This window comes from Podarcis bocagei, assembly GCF_964188305.1.
Source record: "Podarcis bocagei genome assembly, chromosome: 14".
NCBI classification, from domain to species: domain Eukaryota; kingdom Metazoa; phylum Chordata; class Lepidosauria; order Squamata; family Lacertidae; genus Podarcis; species Podarcis bocagei.
In genome coordinates this window covers 53800955-53820579 of record NC_138139.1, presented here as the reverse complement: position 1 = coordinate 53820579, position 19625 = coordinate 53800955, and the positions used below count along the sequence as shown (strand labels likewise).

The window sequence follows — 19625 nt, the reverse complement described above, 5'->3', positions numbered from 1 at the left end:
GCAATAAAATTTTACCTGTGGCCCAGCCAGCAACCATGCTTTTATAAGCATGATTGGGCACAATTTAGAGGGCGCTTCTCCAACCCAAGCTCTGTTGGAGGGGACGAGAACCAAGAGCAACTGGTCTTGCACAGCATCCATTAAGCAAAGCATAATCCTAGCAGGATGGAGGCAGTCGAGAGCTGGTGCACATTTGGTGAAATGGCATTCCTTCTGGTGGCGGTGCGTTTTCAAAAGCATCAGGCCTGCAGATTTGGGAGTCCCTTTTGCCCACATAAAACTGCTCAATAAATCTTCCTCAGAGGTCCCCCTCTTCTTCCTCCCACATCCTGGCCTTCAAAGTCTTATGATGGGCGGAAACAGGGCATAGAATCATTTTGGTTATAGTACCCTGGCTCAGGAAGGCTCTCCCCACAGAGCCTCAGTCTCAGTCAAGCTGAATGTCTTGTCGGCAGAAGGTAAATAAAACTTTCTATTTACCCTCACTTTACAGATCTTCCTTTCATAATTTTAAATTGTGTTTCTTCCTAGTGGATATACTGATGCTTTGCTTCTGTTTCTATTGTTGTTTTACTTGTTTTTTGTGTCTGAAAACACATTGCAAGCTGCTCAAGGTGTTCCTTTGGGAACTGACAGGTGGGGAACTATACTCCCAAGTGGATGGATTAACATGAATTCATTGGAGTTTGCACAAGGGGGGTATCTGCAAATTATGCACACTGTGACTGCAAATCTTGTGTGTGGTGGCAGTGGACAGCATGGTTCTACCTGCCAATATATTCCCCAGTTTCTCTAAAACAAAACATATAAAATAATATGTACCCCTAGAAGAGTTGACTGCATCCCACTCTCTCAGGAGGTTTCCACTGGCAAAAGCTGCAAGGTTACAGTGCTATCATGGAATCATAGAACTGTAGATGCTCAGAAGCCTTGTACATGTTAATCACATGTTTTCTATCTCCAAACTTGATGGTGTCTCACCATGGAGACACACAGTGGACAAGCACAAACTCTTCTGTCCGACAAAGTGTGAAGTGGCTCTGATTTAATAATTAATTAACAAACAAACAAACAATATACAGCAAGGCTGTATATTGTCTCCCTGCTTATTTAACTTATATGCAGAATTCATCATGTGTAAATACTATGTATTATAGTATTTTAATATTCTTTTGGAAGCCGCCCAGAGTGGCTGGGGAAGCCCAGCCAGATGGGCGGGGTATAAATAATAAATTATTATTATAAATTATTATTATGCGAAAGGCTGGGCTGGATGAATCCCAAGCCGGAATTAAGATCGCCGGAAGAAATACCAACAACCTCAGATATGCAGATGACACAACCTTGATGGCAGAAAGTGAGGAGGAATTAAAGAACCTTTTAAGGAGGGTGAAAGTGGAAAGCGCAAAATATGGTCTGAAGCTCAACATAAAAAAAAACGAAGATCATGGCCACTGGGCCCATCACCTCCTGGCAAATAGAAGGGGAAGAAATGGAGGAAGTGAGAGATTTTACTTTCTTGGGCTCCATGATCACTGCAGATGGTGACAGCAGCCATGGAATTAAAAGACACCTGCTTCTTGGGAGAAAGGCGATGACAAACCTAGACAGCATCTTAAAAAGCAGAGACATCACCTTGCCAACAAAGGTCCGTATAGTTAAAGCCATGGTTTTCCCAGTAGTGATGTGTGGAAGTGAGAGCTGGACCATAAAGAAGGCTGATCGCCGAAGAATTGATGCTTTTGAATTATGGTGCTGGAGGAGACTCTTGAGAGTCCCATGGACTGCAAGAAGATCAAACGTATCCATTCTGAAGGAAATCAGCCCTGAGTGTTCACTGGAAGGACAGATCGTGAAGCTGAGGCTCCAATACTTTGGCCACCTCATGAGAAGAGAAGACTCCCTGGAAAAGACTCTGATGTTGGGAAAGATGGAAGGGACAAGGAGAAGGGGACGACAGAGGATGAGATGGTTGGACAGTGTTCTCGAAGCTACAAACATGAGTCTGGCCAAACTGCGGGAGGCAGTGGAAGACAGGAGTGCCTGGCATGCTCTGGTCCATGGGGTCACGAAGAGTCGGACACGACTAAATGACTAAACAACAACAATTGAATAATAGTTTGTTCTTCAGGGGAAATTTAAGGAAGATAAGTAGTTATTATGGTTGTTCCGGTACTATTATTAATTTATACAAATAAAATTATCTACCCAGAAATTAAAGTAAGTCTGTGTTTTCCCTGGGAGCTGTTCCATGTTGGAAGGGTATTCAGTGCCATAGCTATAAAGCCCTTCCAGCACGGAACAGCTCCCAGTGAAAATACACATTTTCAGTCTTCGGTGGTTCTTTGAATTGCTTAGTAAGTTTGATGAATGGTTTCAACCTAATTAGGAAGTTATTTGCTCATCAGCCAGCCAGGGATCATGTGGAAAAGCTGTTCATTGACATTGGTCACTCTTTACTTACTGTCTTCATGAGTCTTGAGCAGCTGTGGCGAGCTCCGTGGCCCATCCCCTGGGGTGGTGAAGCAGAGGACTGAGGTGTAGTAAGCAGTAAATTTCTTCAGGTTGGTTATGTAGCCACTGTGCACTCCATGAAAGTCCGGGGTAATGGTGACAGCAGTCACAGTTTCTGGCGCATCAACTGGCCAAGCCAGGAGCTGGAAATGGGAACATTGATTAAGAAAGCATGAAATCACAGCAGGGATGGTTCCCACTCACAGTCCAATACATGGGACCGCCAGGACCTCATTAGTTCACTTGTAAGAGCACAACATTACTATTAACACAATTGTTGCCAATTGGCTGGATGTACAAATTTAACCGTGTTGCTGTGCTTGATGAAAGCCTTGTGCATTACTTCCAGCTATAAACAGAGAATTTTAAAACTGTGCTGCTAAAATCTGATTCTTAAAAAAAGAGGCAAACACAAGTGCTTTAAGCTAAACTTAAGGAGTTACATAACCCCGACAGAGAACCCCCTCCTGCTTCCAGGAATGAATAATCAAAGGGACGAGAAAATAATCAGCCAGTTGCTAGAGAACAGAAGGGCTAGGAAAAGGGAGGCATACCACTTGCCCAAGTGCACCAGATTCAAAAGAAGCTTGCAAGGAGCCACAATCATGCCAGGAAGATGAGGGCCAGGCCCACCAACCCTAGGGGACACTGAAGGTCTAGGGTTGAAAAGGGGCAGGGTTTTGGTGGGTGTCACATTCAAGAACACTGAATTCATCTTTCACTATTCCCCTCAGTAGACCTAAGCCTCCAGCCTCTGCTCCCTCTCTTCCATTTGACTTATAGAAACTGCTCCAGGTCTGGGTTCAGAGCCCTGCCAGGATGCTGTCATAACCCTGTTACATTACCAGCACCTGTGCAAAAATGCTCAACAGGCAACACAGAACCTTAAAACAAACCCCTCTGGACAGGGAAGGGGTGGTGCTCCCTGTTCAAGAGCCAGGGAGAGCAGTCTGAGCCAAACACCGACTGCAGCATTATGTGGGACTGGAAGGCATCAAGGAAGGAACTGCCAGGCCTGTTCCTAAGTGACCCCAGAGACAGGGATGCCCTTACCATTTAGCCATCTCAGATGAAGGATGCTGGCAGTCCCTGTGCTCATTCTGCCTGAGCCCCTGCTGAGTTGGCACCTTGGGAGTGGAGGTGCTTGATTGCTGATGCCTTGGGCTGTCTGTCTTGCCTGGATATTTACCCTCAAGGTAGCATAAAGCGAAAGGCCCTTGAGTAAGCAAGCAGAGTCTGCCAGGCAAGGGCACACACTCCAGCAGGCATCGTACTTGCACTGCTTATGTGACCCATGCCACTGCCATTGCATCGCATCACTGCCTGATCAAACAGGCAACAGAGGAGCACTGAACAAGGGGAGACAAGACGTAGGATGCTGCTCTAGATGTGTCATGCAGCCAGCCCTGCACTCCCCAAGCTAGACTGCTGCCCCCCAGTGCAATGGAGTCCCATTGCCACTGTTGGTGCAACATCCAGCAGTCAATCTGCTCCTGCAAGCGCAATGGAGAAGAAGTCACCTTATTCTTCACCTTTGGTAGCAAATTGTCTCAGGCTGACTCTGCCCAGAGAGAAAGCCAGCAGAGAGTCTTAATCATATATCTTTGAGAGTGTGTCTTGGCACACTTGGTAGGATCCTTGATACTTGAACGGAAGTCAAACAGCAAGCATGATCCAACTCGCTGAAAGGCTTATTAGACCTTGCTCCCCTGATCACCTTTTATAGCACAACACTATTCAACTGCTCAATGCTGTTAATTGCTGTTAATTTGTGCTAATTGTCCCCAAGAGCAGTTAACAGAGCCTAAAGGGGACTGCTTGATGCATGGACACATTTGTTTCACTGGCTACTGGCAATCGCAGAAGGAAGTTCCCCCCTGCCAGTAGTTTTTTATGTAGGTTGACCAGGGACAAAGATTTTCACAGAAATAAAAAAAACAATGGTTCCCAATCCTGTATTCTGACACTGGGACAAAATTTGGGCAGGACCACACAAGGGCAAGGCCCAAAATTTAACCCACCCTTCAGTCTGCAGTTTTACAAATCAGCCAGCCAACTCAAATGAACCTCCAAGCCATGATCCCCACTACAGTAACAATCTTACATGGGTCCCTTCTTCAGTCTCCAGTGAGTAGCTGGAAGTGGAGAAACATTAAGAAGGACCTCGTTTCCCTTGCTTTTAAAATAAACAAAAACTCTGGATTCCCCCCTTCATTTCTCTGCCACCTTAAGTGAAGAAAATGCAAGAATCTTCCCCAGGATTGGGGAAATTCAAACTTACTCTGAAAAGGAGGAGGAGGAGGAGGAGGGAGCTGTTATGCATTGCAAGCATTGTGTATCTGCTTGTGGAAGAGCATGGATGCCATGCTCAGCTGCACCTAACCAGCAAGCTGATGAAAATCACAGATGTGCCCAAGCTCTAGGCAACCAGAACTTAGCAGCACAAGAGAAAGCAAGTTGTTCCTCCTTTTGCTCCTCTTCCCCCCAGCCCTGTGCATGGATCTGTCACATCACGTTCAGAAGATTCACTGAGATTCAAGTGAGTGTCAAATGAAAATAAATCATTACATAATGACAAACACAGAGCCTCACTTCTCCTTTTTTGAATCCTAACTATGAAAGAAAATGGAAATGTCCAAATGTTAGTGACTGTGTTTTTACTCTTCCTCATTTCCAAAGAATTTAGCACCGCACAGTTCCATTAATCGAAGCCAAGTGCATTTGCCACATAAAAGATGCAATGGGTGGAACCAGCTTGGCAAGCAGACACTCTAAAAATTGACTACTGGTAATGTATAAATCATTACACAAATTATGCAGTACAAGTAAATGTGATGGAAATGTCCTCCCCAAACTATCCATATTACAGTTAAAGAAGCTATAAGAGAAATATGAACTGTGCAGCTGTTTACGTCTCAAGGAACTAAAGAAAAGGAAAGGATAGAGAAAGTTGACAGTTGAAAGCACAGAGATCACTTCTTCTTGACAAGTGCGAATTAGCCTGTGAATCACTTCATATGTTTTTTTTCCAAAGGAAACTGCATTTTAAAAGCAAATTGGGCATAAAAACAAGTTTGGGTAACAGTCAGATGAAAATGCTGGATTCACATGTTTAGGAAAGAAAGAAAGAAATCAAAACTCACAATGGAAATAACATACCAGTCTCAATTCTCAGGACTTTTACTCAGGTGCACACCCATTGGCATCTACAGGATAAATGTTGCAGCTATGGATTTAGATACTATAGTAGTGAGTATCTAGATTTTCCAAGCCCCTTACACACACCTGAAACAACTCTGAATGGTGGAAGCACAACTTTAATAGTCAGCCATATTCATTTTCGTTTTGTGGATGCAGAACCAACCCTGGAGGCTCATGGCCCAACCCGGATGCTTCAGTCATTGCTCCACTATCTCTACCAGCCATCTAAAACATTCCATGCACGGGGCACAATCTTTCCCTTCTGGGAAAAGGGAGGAATATTGTGCAAATTGGGGTGGCTATTTGTACAGGCTTTGTGGAGTGCACGTAGAGGAATATGTGGTGAATGGAGTGGGTGAGATCTGCGCCATTTCTCCACCATTGCAGAAATGTTTGAATCATGGTGAGGACTTGCCAAGATGGTCACTTATTTATTTGTTACAAATTATTTTCACCCCACCATTCAATCCTGAGACTCCCTGAGACTCCCCCAAGGCAGGGTAGAACGAAACAAAAACAATGTTAACATACCCCTAACAAACCATCCATTCAACAGTGGCAGCTCACACAATGCCAAATGACTGCTGGCATAAAAAGGAATGAAGCTTTTTACAACTTGCCTAAAAGCTATCAGTGAAGAGTCTTGATGGGCATGGGAGAGTCCTACGCACCACACTTCTGAAGGGCATGGACTCGGTTGTAGGTCTGATTTTGCAGACAGGGTCATAGAAACACAGAATTGTAGAGTGAAAGGTAATGATTATTTCCCTCTCCTACATCTTTTTTATCCATATGCTCTCAGTCTGCCTTCCATGTTCCATGTCATGGATCTCCTCGCAAGTGTACACACCATTTACATATAATGCTACTTCCCCTTCCTGTTTGGTCTATTCCTTTTGAATAGGTTATATCCCTTAATTTTTGCATTCTAGCCATGAGTCTCAACCCACTAAGTTCCAATAATGCCTATTAGTTCATATTTGGTATCCTGCATTAAGAGCTCAAATTCATCTTGCTTGTTTTCCATACTTTGTGCATTAGTAAAAAGACAATTGAAATCATGAATCATTCCCTCCAGCTGCTTCCTTCTGCACTTCCTTCCTGCACTTTATCGGGTTTCTGAAGCACCACCTCAGTTTCCCGTGCATCAATAAAGCTATTCTCCCCAGTACCAGGTGTTCGCCGTCACCTTCTGATCAGTTTCGCGAGACTCTTAGCAAACACATTCTTGCCAACTGTTGTGAGGTGCAACTCATCTCTTGCCAGAAGTCCTTCCCTGAAGAAGCAGAGACCATGGTTCAGGAAGCCAAACCTTTTCTAAAGACACCACCCACACAGTCAGTGGTTTACTTCCAGTATTTTCTTCTCTCTTCCTGGGCCATGACTGTTAACAGGAAGGAGTAGTGAAAAAACCGTCTGTGTCCCAAGGCTCTTCAGCTTCTTATCAAGAGTCTCATGGTCTTTGGGGTAAATGCAGTCTTTCAGATCCTTAATTGTCTAATGAGTACTTGAATCCAGGCCTGTCAGATTGAACCACCATCACATTCACTGGATCACAAGTGGTTATAGTTTTTAGATATCTGAGTGGGAGAGATGGGAAGCAGGCTTCATTTCTTCAGCCCTGCAGAAGGACCCGCTTTAACAAGTACTTTTTGCCCCTGAACTGTTTCATTCCAACTGGGCACTGTACAAATTACTATTTACTTTTAAGAACTGGTCCCTGAGTTTTATTTTTTCCTCTTCCCTCCCCGCCCCTTTCCCCTTTTCGCTGTGTCTTTTATAGTGTATGTCTGTGGATAGGTTCTGTCTTTAATTAACTGTATATAAGCTGCAAAGCCTTTGGGGTTGAAGAACAGAGTACTAATGCTTGGAAATTCTCTAAAGGTTCTCCCAAATACGTATGTGTGTATTATTAGACAGACAGATAGATGGATCGCACTCTGGAAATCTACAGGAGAACTTGTCTCCACTATGGTACTTGGTAAACATGATACCAAAAATCACCCAAAGGTATACCTTTTGAGACAACAAATATGCAACAAGCATATTCAGAAATACAATCAATCAATCAGAAATACAAACGATAACAATCCGGTTTCTTATATCTGTAGAACTACATCACAGTAAGTCATGACTGGCATGCCAAACATTAATAAAGTTTACTTATAAATAAAGTAAATTTATTTAATAAAGTAAATAAACAGATAATTTAAAATTTAAATTTTTAATTTAAATTTAAAATGCATTCAATTTAATAAATCTATAATTTTATGAAAAAAAATAAACTGTCTCGTGGTCTTTGAATGAAGGGCTGAATATAAATTTAATTTAAAATAATAATAGTAATTTCAAACCTTGTATCCCTGATTGATCCCGTTGATGAATTGCTGTGGAGGAGGGTTCCAGAAGAATTGGATGGTGGTAGAGTTCACTGCTTCTGCTTGGATGTTCTGTGGAGGAGCTGTAGGCACTGGAGCACCAGTCAGGAAGACAACAAAGTAAAATTGATTGCAGGCAGGGAGAAGAAATGGAAAAAAAAGAGAAGTGAAAAAGAAGAAACCTTTAGCCGCCACTCATGATTCAAAGCAAATAACAGTGGTTTGAAGAGAGACCTGTGATTTATGTTTCCGATAGTCAGTGGTGACTTTAAAAGAAAGTTAATTGGGTTATTTCTCATTTTCTGTTTGGAGATTCCTTCAACAGGCAGGGGAAGAGATGAAATGGTTCTTGTGGATTATTATTCTACAGATGAGGTTTTTCCCAAAGACCTAAGATAGAAGCACAGATGGTGATGGGTGAATACATCTCTCTCAATTATCCATGGCTGTAATGGGAACCTGCAGTTTCAAGAAGAAACTCTCACAGACCAACAGCAACCCTACAACCTCTTTCAGGAAATCAGGAAATTTCTTGTATGTTCATACTTGAATTGTGTTTTCCTTTATATGCTTGTTAATAATGGGATGTTATATATAAATATATATGTATATATTTGGCCCTAGAACAACGTTTGCTCTCTTATATTAGGGAACTAACTGTCCAACCCTATGCAAAATTACTTGGAAACATCTCATTAAGTTAAATGAGGCTTACCCACATGTAAGCATGTTTGCATACGACTATACGACTGCAGCCTAAATTACACAGTTTCAAACAAATAATGCATTACATCAGTGCACACTGGACAGTTGGAATGATATTTTTTTTTCCATAATTCTTTTTATTAGTTAGTTCCATAGAAAAACAGAAAGAAATAGTACACAGTCAAACAGTAATAGAGAAAAGAGAAGAAAAAAGAAAAATTACACAAACTTATAATTTCGCATCCACAGTATTACATAGCCTTCCCTTTCGAAACTTCCTTCAGCTTATCCGTGAATCATTCGAGGTAGTAATTAAAATTACGCATTTCTTAGCTTTTAATGTCATTACCTTTCTCTAACTCCTATTTTCTTTGTACAATCACTCGTAGTCTTTCACAGTGCATCTCTGAATCCCTTTAGCGTTGTTTGTCCCTCACTAATATATTCCAGATAATCTACATACTTTCCCCAATCCTTGATGAACTTTTGGTCTCTTATATACCTAACTTTTCCTGTCAATTTGTCCAACTCCGCGTAGTCTAACAGCTTGGATCTCCACTCCTCTACCGTTGGTATTTCCTGCTGTTTCCACTTTTGGGCTAAAAGTACCCTTGCTGCTGTAACTGCATAGTACATATGTACATACTGTTACAGTTACAGTTACAGTATGCAGTTGGAATGATATTTCCTATAGCATTTTATTTATAAACTAAGAAGGACCTTAACAAAAGTGAAAAACAGTAACTTTTAAAACAATCGTTAGAACTCCCAAATTAAACTTCATCTATTCATAAGGATTCTTGGTGCAATATAACAACTATAGCTGCAAACGACTGATGGCTGACCAAAGCAGTGCTTGGCAGGTTGTGACCCAAAATGAGGATAATGCCCTAATTTGATCCGTTTACTTGGATTGTTAACTCTTCTAATCACAGAGAGTTGAGAACAACTATTCTATAATACACTCGTAAAAATGTGAGAAGTTTATATTGAACTTGTATGTCAATTTTTGCATGATGAGTCATATCTGCTGTAACCTGCTTGAATAAGAAGAAAACTGTGGACAATATGGATGCCATAATTGGTAAAAAGATTCTTGGCTAGATAGCATCAGTCCTCATTGGTCATCTGCACTGTTAAATTGAGGATAAGTTATGTGTGTACAAGACTACAGTAACAGAAGTCATCCATCACTTTAATTCCACAACCTGAAACTGATTCCTGAAGTCACTGCATGTATGATTAATCACAAGACTTTCTGGAATCAAAGGACATTTTGTGCTACTCTCATATCCAGTGAAGTATATCTTGCTCAGGATGCCTTTGGAGAAGGGTTCAAATATTTTCCTCAGTGATCAATTGACATAATAATGTTCTGATGGTGCATGGTAAAGCTTTACATATGGCATCCTTCCTAAAACCCACTCCCAACTTTCCTTGACATCATCAAAGAATTGTGAAAATTATATCATTCCCTAGAGCTCAGGCCCCCTCTACTGGACAACACAGAGGTTTTGGGGACACCAAGGGAGAAAGTTTATGAAGTAACCACCCCAATAGAGATTCCCACAAAGGAGGAAGAGAACCTCTAAGGAAGAGCATGCCTCCTGTCCTCTGCACTTGAGGAGAGGATTGGTTTGTCCCCATCCTTTGAAGCCAAAAACTTGTTCCCAGAACTGTCTGAATATGCCCTTATGCTTTTACATCATGTCCAGGATCAGAAGGTTGCTTCTCTCCCATGCTGGAGCAAAGCCACGTGGGACTGGATGTGGACCCAGTCTGAGGAGACATTCACCTCGCCACAGGGTTACATAAGATTTGGCAGGACTGCAAGCTCATATCTTGTCCATTTGCTTTGTATTCAGTACACCTTCGGTTTGTATCTAAACTACAGTGAACTGTCCGTGGTCCTGAACAGCTACTGCCTACCGTTGCCTCTTCCTACACTTTGCCGTAATGGTTCTGGAGGTGTGTGTACGTTACTTTTTCAGGAAAAGAAAGTAAATAGAGAGAGTATAAAAGAGGAGCAAAAGAAAAGTGTGAAGCTAACAGACTACTGTGTGTTTCCAGAGAAGAGACCTTGGGTGGAAGCAGTAAGTTTTAAAAAAGACTAAAAGTCTTGCTTAATTTATCATCAGTAAAATAAAACTCTCTCTGTGTGTGTGCATGTGCCGAATAAGTCATAAAGCCACTTGCAGGGCTGGTCCAAGACATTTTAATGTCCATGAATAGTCCAATCCCAATCAATTTAGAAGCAAGTTCTTGGGAGTGGTACTTACTCTTAGGTTAAGAGGGTATAGGGGCATAGCCTTAGTTAACAAGGGGCACAATCTACTAGCTTATTAAACTTGTCTTTCACTTCCTGCTAAAAAGTCCCAAAGCAGTTTGTAAGCACATAAAAAATACAACAATAAAATTACAAAAACATATTTAAAACAGATCTAACAATATTGGGAAGTTCTCCTGTGCCTATTGAGTGGGGCCTGAGCAAGAGCACAAATATTTCATTTCAAATGGGATTTACACATGAGAACTTTCCTGTGATTCAGGATCTGTTTTCTGTTGTACAGCCATTTATGGTCCCCAACATCTGTCACATGATGTTTTCCATTGTCACCATCCCTTTATGGTAGGGTCACTTCTATTGCATTGAGTGGGTTTGTGAAGTGATAAATATGCCAGTTGCTGGACAAGGGGGAGACTGTTACAGAAGGGACCGTAAGCAGTTTTACCTCCTTGGGGAGTCCTGCCTCACACTTTGAAAAAATCAGTGACTTCCTGGCGGATGCTAGACTGAAGGTTCTGAAAGCGTTTCCCACAGAGCTTGCCTACAGAAGTCATTCTTAAGCATTTTCCTGCTGCCTGCACACTGCACACCTCTGAGCGTCACCTTTTTCTTTGAGAATTCTGAAGCACTTTGAGGAAGAGGATGAGCTACCTTTAGGGACCAACTGTGGTAAAGGAACTCAGAATGTCATGAAAGAATGCAACATGCAAACCAAGTTTCTGTTCATTACCCTTACTTTTGGAAGCTAAAAAAGCTGCCCAGGCAAAGATACTAAAGTATTTACTGACAACATCTACAGGAATGTGGCAAACTCAGTGTTGTTTTCCTCTATTTCAAAATGGAAAATGTTCTGGTTTTGTGAAAAGGTGATGTTTTTGAACTCAGAAGAAGAAGCACTGCGGCTTAAAGGATGCCTGTCATGAGAAGTGGGGGAGGGGAGGGAGAGATAAAACCATGTGTGGAAAAATGGCAGCTCAAGAAATAATAATTTATGGCATAATTATTTCTTTCAGAGAAAAATCAACTTCTGAATCTCAATGAATGCATTTCATACATGGATAAAACAAGACTGACTAATGTGCATAAGCATCTTTTGTGTACAGGAGTATAAATATCCATATTAATGGATTTATCAGCAAAAGTGCCATTTGAATTCCATGGAAAGTTGCAGTGTTACATTTTATTTATTTATTTTGTTTGGTTTTTTTATTAAAGATTTTGTTGATTTACAAAAGTGTGCAATGTCCCTCTCTTGTGTCCCCCCCCCCTGTAACATTTTTACAAATCAGTTTCATTTGTTGAGACATTAGGAAGAAAAGGGGGAAAGAGGTGGAGGGGGGGAGATGGGTGGGGGTGGGGTCAGGTGGTGATGTTTGTATTTTACTTAGTATATGTAGGGTTTGGTGTCAGCGTTGCTTGTGCCGGTTCTTTGCTGTTGCAGAGTTATTACATTTTAAATGAAGGATGACAACCCTGCATTTTATGTGGATTTCTCAGAGTGGAGTGTGTGCCAGTCCTTCTCTTTTGTGCTGCTCACAAACGCAGTCCTTCCCATCACAACTGCAGGTTTGGCAAACTGAACCAAAACAAATCTGAACTTGTTTCCCCAAGTGTGTGCAGCTTTCTTGTGATTGGTTTGAGGAATCCCCACAAATTGCATAGCAGAGCTGGTGTGACAGAACCAACCTTTTACATTCCTCCTGATAAAGTTCACTTAGCTGGAAATGCATTAGAACTCAGCTGGTCAACCTACAAGTTATTATGTAGCATTCTAAAAGTGTTCTTAGCAGAAAAGGTCAGGACAGGCAGTTGTGAATAAAAGGCATTCAGTGGCCTCTGGCAGAAAGGTAAGGGGAAAACAGGAAGGGATTTAGGCCAAACATATTACTGCTGTGACTAGCTACTTCTGAACATGAAGAAAGGAAGAAGAGCAATTTTAAAGATGAGCATAGGCTTGAAAAGTCTCCAAATAATGTTTTGACACCTTAATCTGTCAGTTTCCACCTCTAAACATGGCAGCCTCTTCGGATTTCAGGTTTGTCACTTTCCAAGGTTTCAATTTTTCTCTTTAAGGACTAGCTTAGAATATACCACTGTGGTACATACTCCACAATTCTAAGCACATAGATTTCATGGATTCCCCAGATTTTCAACAGAAACTCATTTGCAAATCTGCTTGACTATTTGGACTGTAAGCTTAGCAGTGCACCCACAGTTATAACTGAAGTGTGCTTTCTGGTGCATCTGTTTATGGGAGCAGCAGATTACTGCATGCCTCTCCCCTAAAGCATGTGGGTTCTGCATTTCAAAAAATGAATGAGAGCACTTGCTGTTTGAAAGGTAGTCTTTGGGCATTTCTACACTTTTCTTTACTACAAATGCAAACAAATTTTAAGCCACATGGTTCACCACTCCTATGCAATATAGGAACTGGAATTATTTTGAAAAACACTGGGGATCTCTGCAATGACAGTTTCACAGCACACCCAGGAAAACAACAAATTCCCAGCAGTGGACTAAGTTAGGAAGGCTTAGAAATCTTATATAAGGGGTTATTAAAAAAAGAAAAAAGCATTCACTTAGCAACCAGGATGAGGTGGATGTAGAGTATTTTACTCCAAGCAGCCCCCACCAGGATGCTCTGAAAATCCACCATTCTACTGGAGACCAAGCCAGAGAGAAACAGGAAGATATGGTCATTTGAACCAACACTGATCACTTCCTTAGACCAGCACTCTGGAGTTGTAGCAGGCAACCCTCGAAGTGCTTTCTCTTAGGATAACTGGACATTCATGTAAACTGTCTAGGTCATATTGATCTGCAAGCCACATAGCACTTCTCATTTGTTCAATTTCTGGACTTTCTTACCAGGAACAGCTTTTTAAAAAATAGTTTGCATCAGGGGAATCTTGAATCTGAAAGGTGGATCTTGAGATGTTGTTGCACACCCATTCCCAACAGTATGGCCAAAGATCAAACACAACAGAAGTTGATTTACATGACCATTGTTGATGCCATAATGTCAGTGCCTCAGTGTACTTGAGAAGCTCAATATCTCACTGACTATGTCCCATTTCTTATCAGGTTTTCCTAGGCAGGGAAATACTCCAGGAAAGAAGTCTCCAAGGCAGATATGAATACCCTGATCTACCTTCTTATCGTATAAACTAGACTTCACGCAATGAAACATGTTTTAATAATGGATGAAGATCTAAATTTGCTTTTGCATCAAGAAGAGGTTTCTAAATTTCAGAAATATATAGTGAGGAAAAAGTCATCCAAACACCACAGGCAAAAAAAAAGGGGGGGGATCATTGGGCCCTCCTAGGTAAATTTGAAATGTCCCACTAATAAACTTTTCACACAAGTGTATCTGAGATCCTAATTTTGCATATGCAAATACCAGTAAAAACAGCATGTGGGCCACAGTCTTCTTTGTGCCAAAAACAAATAAACACAAGTCTGAGGGGACATCAGAGGAGGAAAGAGCCGTTGTAATGAATGATAGCAAACATATGTAAGGTCAAAGAGCTGTGCTGAACACCACTCTGAAAAGGCTTTTCAGGTTCAGAGAGTCAGCTCCTCTGAACTCAGGACTACTCTGCTTTAATGCTGTGCCAGCAAGTCTCTCAAGAGAACCTAAGTGATATTATTGTGTTGGCACTAAACAACTGCTCTGTTAAGAACAGCAGTAGTTGCCATTTTTCTGGCAGGTTCCTGTCTTCTTGAACTCTTCATGGCTTGGCTATTCCTTTAGAATGGTAGACTCCTAAATTTCTACAGTCCTTCTCAGGGACCAGGGACCAGATGTCAGAAAGATTCTCCAACCTGAGAGCCTGGCAAGCCGTTGCCAGTCAGAGTGCACAACACTGGGCTATATACCCTAATAGGGTGACCCAGTGCGAAGTGGTTCCCTGTGTGTTCAAGTCTTGAGGGCTTGGCAGCACATTTGTGGGGGTTTCTACTTGCCAGCATGGATTGTCTTAAGGGCTTACACAAGTCAATTGAGATGGATGATTAAGATTGTGAAAGGAATTTGGTGTGCTGGTCTTCTCCTTGCACTTTCTTATAACTGAACTTGATGAACGCCTAGATGCCAAGGGTCTACCTGGAGGAATTTACAGTGTGCATTCTTATTCACAGGATCTCCTGGGATATTTAATGCTCATGGTATTCTGATCTTGTAGGATTGTAGGAAACTGCTTTTATCAGAATTATGAAAAATAAAGTGTACAGCCACCCTGACAACTTCTTTAAAGAAACACAAATGAGCACCAACTTCAGCTTCCCAGCTGTCTGCCTGTGAAGATGAACTGAAAGCAGAATGGCCCTTGTAAAAGGAAGCATCCAGATGGCTTTAAAATGGCATTCGATAAACTTAAGGGGTAGGATTCAATTAAGCTTATACTCAGAGTAGATATATTGAAATTAACAGGCTTAACAGTCATTTTCATTAACTTCAGTAGGTCTACTATTAGTAAAACTTAGCTGAATACCACCTATGGAGGATAAGTCTATCCATGGCTAATAGTCATGATGGCTACATGCAACACAACCATTTGGAGGTAGGGAACTGCAAATGAAGAGGGCTACAGGCTTCATGTTTTGCTTCTTGACTTCCTGGCTGGCCCCTATAGGAAACAGGATGCTGGACTGAAGGGGGTCCCAGTTTAGTCTGACCCTGAAGGGCTCTCCTTATCAGACAGACACCATTATAGCAGCCAGGGAGAAGGAGGACATTTCTTTGATGGGCCTTGAGTCCTCCTACCTTGGCCATTCATCTACTCAGCTTCTAACACAAATATTAGCAGGCACAGAGAAGAAAGCCAGAAAGGTGGAAAGGCCAACAGCTTCTATTTTCCCACCTTTTTATAGTACAATGTGGCTTCCTTCTCTCTTGCCCCTGCCTGCCAAATTTTGTTTTTTTAAAAAATTCTCACCCTGGATTTAGGAGCTGTTTATTTTATTTGGGAGTGAAAAATGGTCACAAGCAGCAATTGCCTGGACATTCTCCAACTGCAGAGCAATAAAGGGAAACCCATCATTTTGCTCTGAGGCTCTGACATTAATAATCTCTAAAATGAGACTGAGACCAAGCCGCTTGCTCCTCTTTTGGCCCCTTTCCACACCAAACAGAGAAGACTTCAAAGGGAAAGCCTAATCAAACACAGTTCAATAAAGGCCACATTATCACATGGCAATGCCCATGTCTGAGTAATCTGTCTACATTATGAAGCACTAACATTAAAATAGACTACAAATGTCCAGCTTTTAATCTACACCCAACCACAATCCATCAAATAGTCAAAGATCCTTGCCCAAGAATGGCACAGGGCCTTTTACGCTCTCTTGCATTCTAAATACCATTCTCTGTCAGTCCCCTAATGCAGAATGGAAAGCTTTCAACTTGCAACGCAGGATTTATATATTTATAAATGACTACAGACAGCTGGTCAATAAATGATGATACTAACATCACACAATATCAAGCAAGCTACGTTAGCGCCAATTGCCGGGTTTAAGGAAAGGGACTGGAGGCCTGAAATTAACAAATGCACCAAGGAAAATGGCTAAGGTCAACCTGAAATGCCAAAAGAAAGGGAATGTCAAACCTTAAAGGTAACAAAAAGAATGTGATTAAAATGAGTGCAAGAAATGAACATCATGGTAGGTACAAACTCATACACTATAGAGCTCTTGTTAGCAGGGAAGAATATAAGTGCCTTGATTTTAGCAGGTTGGTCTTTTATAGGCAAGCAAAAGAAAGAAGACTGCATCAATAGCAGGCAAACCCAATTAGGTACACTAATAATTTAATGACTATTTGAATCGGGGGAAATTGTCCAGTGGTTAAATAGAAACAGCATGAATGAAATGCTAGGAGATGCAACCCTATGTCTGTTTAAATATTGAAACATTTCTCCAGACAAAGCTATTTGAAAATCAGCTGGGGATTTGTTAAATTATTATTGTCCCTAATTGGCTTTGCCTGTTGCACTTAATCTTCCTTATGGATAGTTTTGGGGTTCTTTCAAAATGTCTGGAGAGCTTTGATTTTTAAGGAATTTTAATTGTATTTCCATTCCTAGTTTATAACTTTAAAAATATATTTCTGGTTTAGTTGTGGGGTCCCCCCCCCCATATTTCTCCTGCAGTATTTGAACATGTAACACACAAACACCACATGGCTATTTTCTGTAGTCCAAAGATCCTATAGGTTAGACAACTGTACATGAGGCTGCCTTTGAAGATGGCTTGGAAACTGTGGTTTGTTCAAAGCACAGCTACTGAGCTGCTAACTGAGATCAGACACTGGGATATCATGCACAAACAACTTTGCTGGCTCCCGATCCTTTTTCAAGCTCAATTCACAGTGCTGCTACTTACATTTAAAGCCCTACAAGCTTTAGGGTCTGTGGGCTATTCACGTCTTGGACTGCCTCTCTTCACACGAGCCTGCCTATTACTGATGTTATCATAGGAGCTGGTAGACCTTGGTGAGCACCCACCCAAAGTTGTTTTAGGGGGAGCATTCGCCACAATCGCCACAAACCCAATCTGGCACCTCTTAGGCTGAAAAAGAAGCCCTACTGGTGCCTAGTTTAATGCCACTTCCCATTTTGCCATGCTGTCCACACGCTTGAAGCTATTGTGGAGTGGTATTTTACATACTGCTTTCATTCTGCTGTTTCTGTTCTTTCTGACTTTTTGCTTAATGCTGCTCTGTGTTTTTAGTTTTCAAATGTTTGGCTGCCCAGAAACATGAATGTGCGGAAGGTGTGAGATATAAACTACTAGCCAACTAAAAACATTAATATCATTTAAAATAGAGTTGGTACAAAAAATTAACTCATGGAAGTAGGACAATAATTAATTCAACCCATGTTCTGTGTGTCCTGCACTGCATAGGACTAGATCTTGACACAGTGCTCTGTGCTTTTGTGTTGTGAGGGGATCGTTAAGAAGAGCCCTGCTGGGACAGACCAAGAATCCATCTGGCCCAGTATCCTGCCTCCAACAGGGGCCAGCCAGATGCCTCCCAGGGGCCCAGAAGCAGAGTCTGAAGACTCAGTATTGCTGTGTCAGCAGCTCCTGTCATTGATGGTTATCCTATATCGCTGAACTCCCTACTCTGCTGCGGTGGCGTAGCGTGGGTTGTCAGTACCCGGGGCAAGGCAAGTAATTTGTGCCCCCTAACCCGTGGATTTGCGCCCCCTAACCCGTGGATTTGCGCCCCCTAACCCTAACCCCCAGATGTTGCGCCCGGTGCGGCCGGCCCCCCCCCTGCACCCCCCACGCTACGCCACTGCTCTGCTGTAGCACATTAGAACCAGAGACTTAGAGGGGCAGGGGTTAGAGCAGGCACATACCCCAGCCACCACCCAACAGCAGCACAGGGATCTGTAGTTGTGTATCCTCCATGTACAGTATCTTAGCATCAGAAGCTTCTCTTGTTTCTTTCAAGCCGATTTCACTCATAAAAAAATGCCTGGGCAAGTCAGTTGTTCCTTTTATTGACCCATTAAGTTGCTGTTGCATTTCAACGTACCTCACACCCCTAACCAAAACACAGAAACAAAAATATTCTCGCAAGGCAAACTGTATTTAATCATGTAATAATATTGCTCTCCTATTCCCAGTCAGCAAAACCGTAACATGCACTTTACTGATTATGAAGTAACTGATGTACTGTGTCTCCAATGGGAAGTTTTAATAGCTCTCTTGCTTTTTACAGCCCACTAAAGCAAAGACCGTGACACTCTCACTACGGCTCAAAATTCAACATTGGCCTGCAATTTGGGGGCATCGGTGGAAGCAGCAATGGCTTCGTTTTCAGTCACAAGAGGCTTTTAGCAATGATTAGGAAGCTTAAAAGGGGTTTTGACGTGAAGAGGACAAAAGGGCTCAGAAGGCTGGAGCCACACAGCTATTTTTTTGGCAACCATTAAATCTGCAAGGAGGAAGTATTCCAATCACTGTCGGGAGCCAGTGGGGCGATAACTGAGAGCCTTCAGTTCTCATGTGCACTTGCCCCAAATGGCAAGCTATAGGAACAACAGCTGGGGCACCTTCCTGAGCTCTGGGCTAGTTCTGCCCATCCAAACTGGCCACAGGCTCTCCTGGACCAGAAGAGCTCCAAAAGGCTTTCAGCTTGGCACAACCAGATCTTATTGGTTCTACTGTGCCTCTGTGTGTTCCTTGGTCTGTGGCTCCAGGGTTGGTCCTTCTGCTCCAACTCAAAAGCTCAACTCCTGGATCCTCCTTCCTTGTCTTTGGTGACTTCTAACAGCTGCCTACCACTCAGCCCTGACATTCCACGTGCATAGACACCTCTTTGTATCTTTACACCCACCTAATTTTAGGACACACTTCAGGATTCAAGACAAGCAGTATGTCTTGCCCCATCCCTACCCTCTCCAACAAATTGTGTCACCACATGAAAATTCATAATGAAAAATGAGACATTGGCTCCAGATAGGGATGGTAGGGATACAGATGTTGCTCTCCAGGGCAGCCTAATTTCAGCAGCCTAATGTAGC

At 42.1% G+C, this 19625-nt stretch overlaps 1 protein-coding gene across 7 annotated transcripts in view; it reads right to left on the bottom strand.

Annotated features, from left to right (window-relative positions):
- SDK1 (sidekick cell adhesion molecule 1) overlaps window positions 1-19625 on the bottom strand; it is a 598536-nt gene that overhangs the window by 153669 nt on the left and 425242 nt on the right. For all 7 annotated transcript variants that reach the window (XM_081169333.1, XM_081169337.1, XM_081169338.1 and 4 more), the window contains exons 19-20: window positions 8070-8185; window positions 2465-2657 (exon numbers count right to left, since the gene is read on the bottom strand). In XM_081169333.1, coding sequence (XP_081025459.1) covers window positions 2465-2657; window positions 8070-8185 — 309 coding nt within the window. The remainder of the gene's footprint in view (window positions 1-2464; window positions 2658-8069; window positions 8186-19625) is intronic.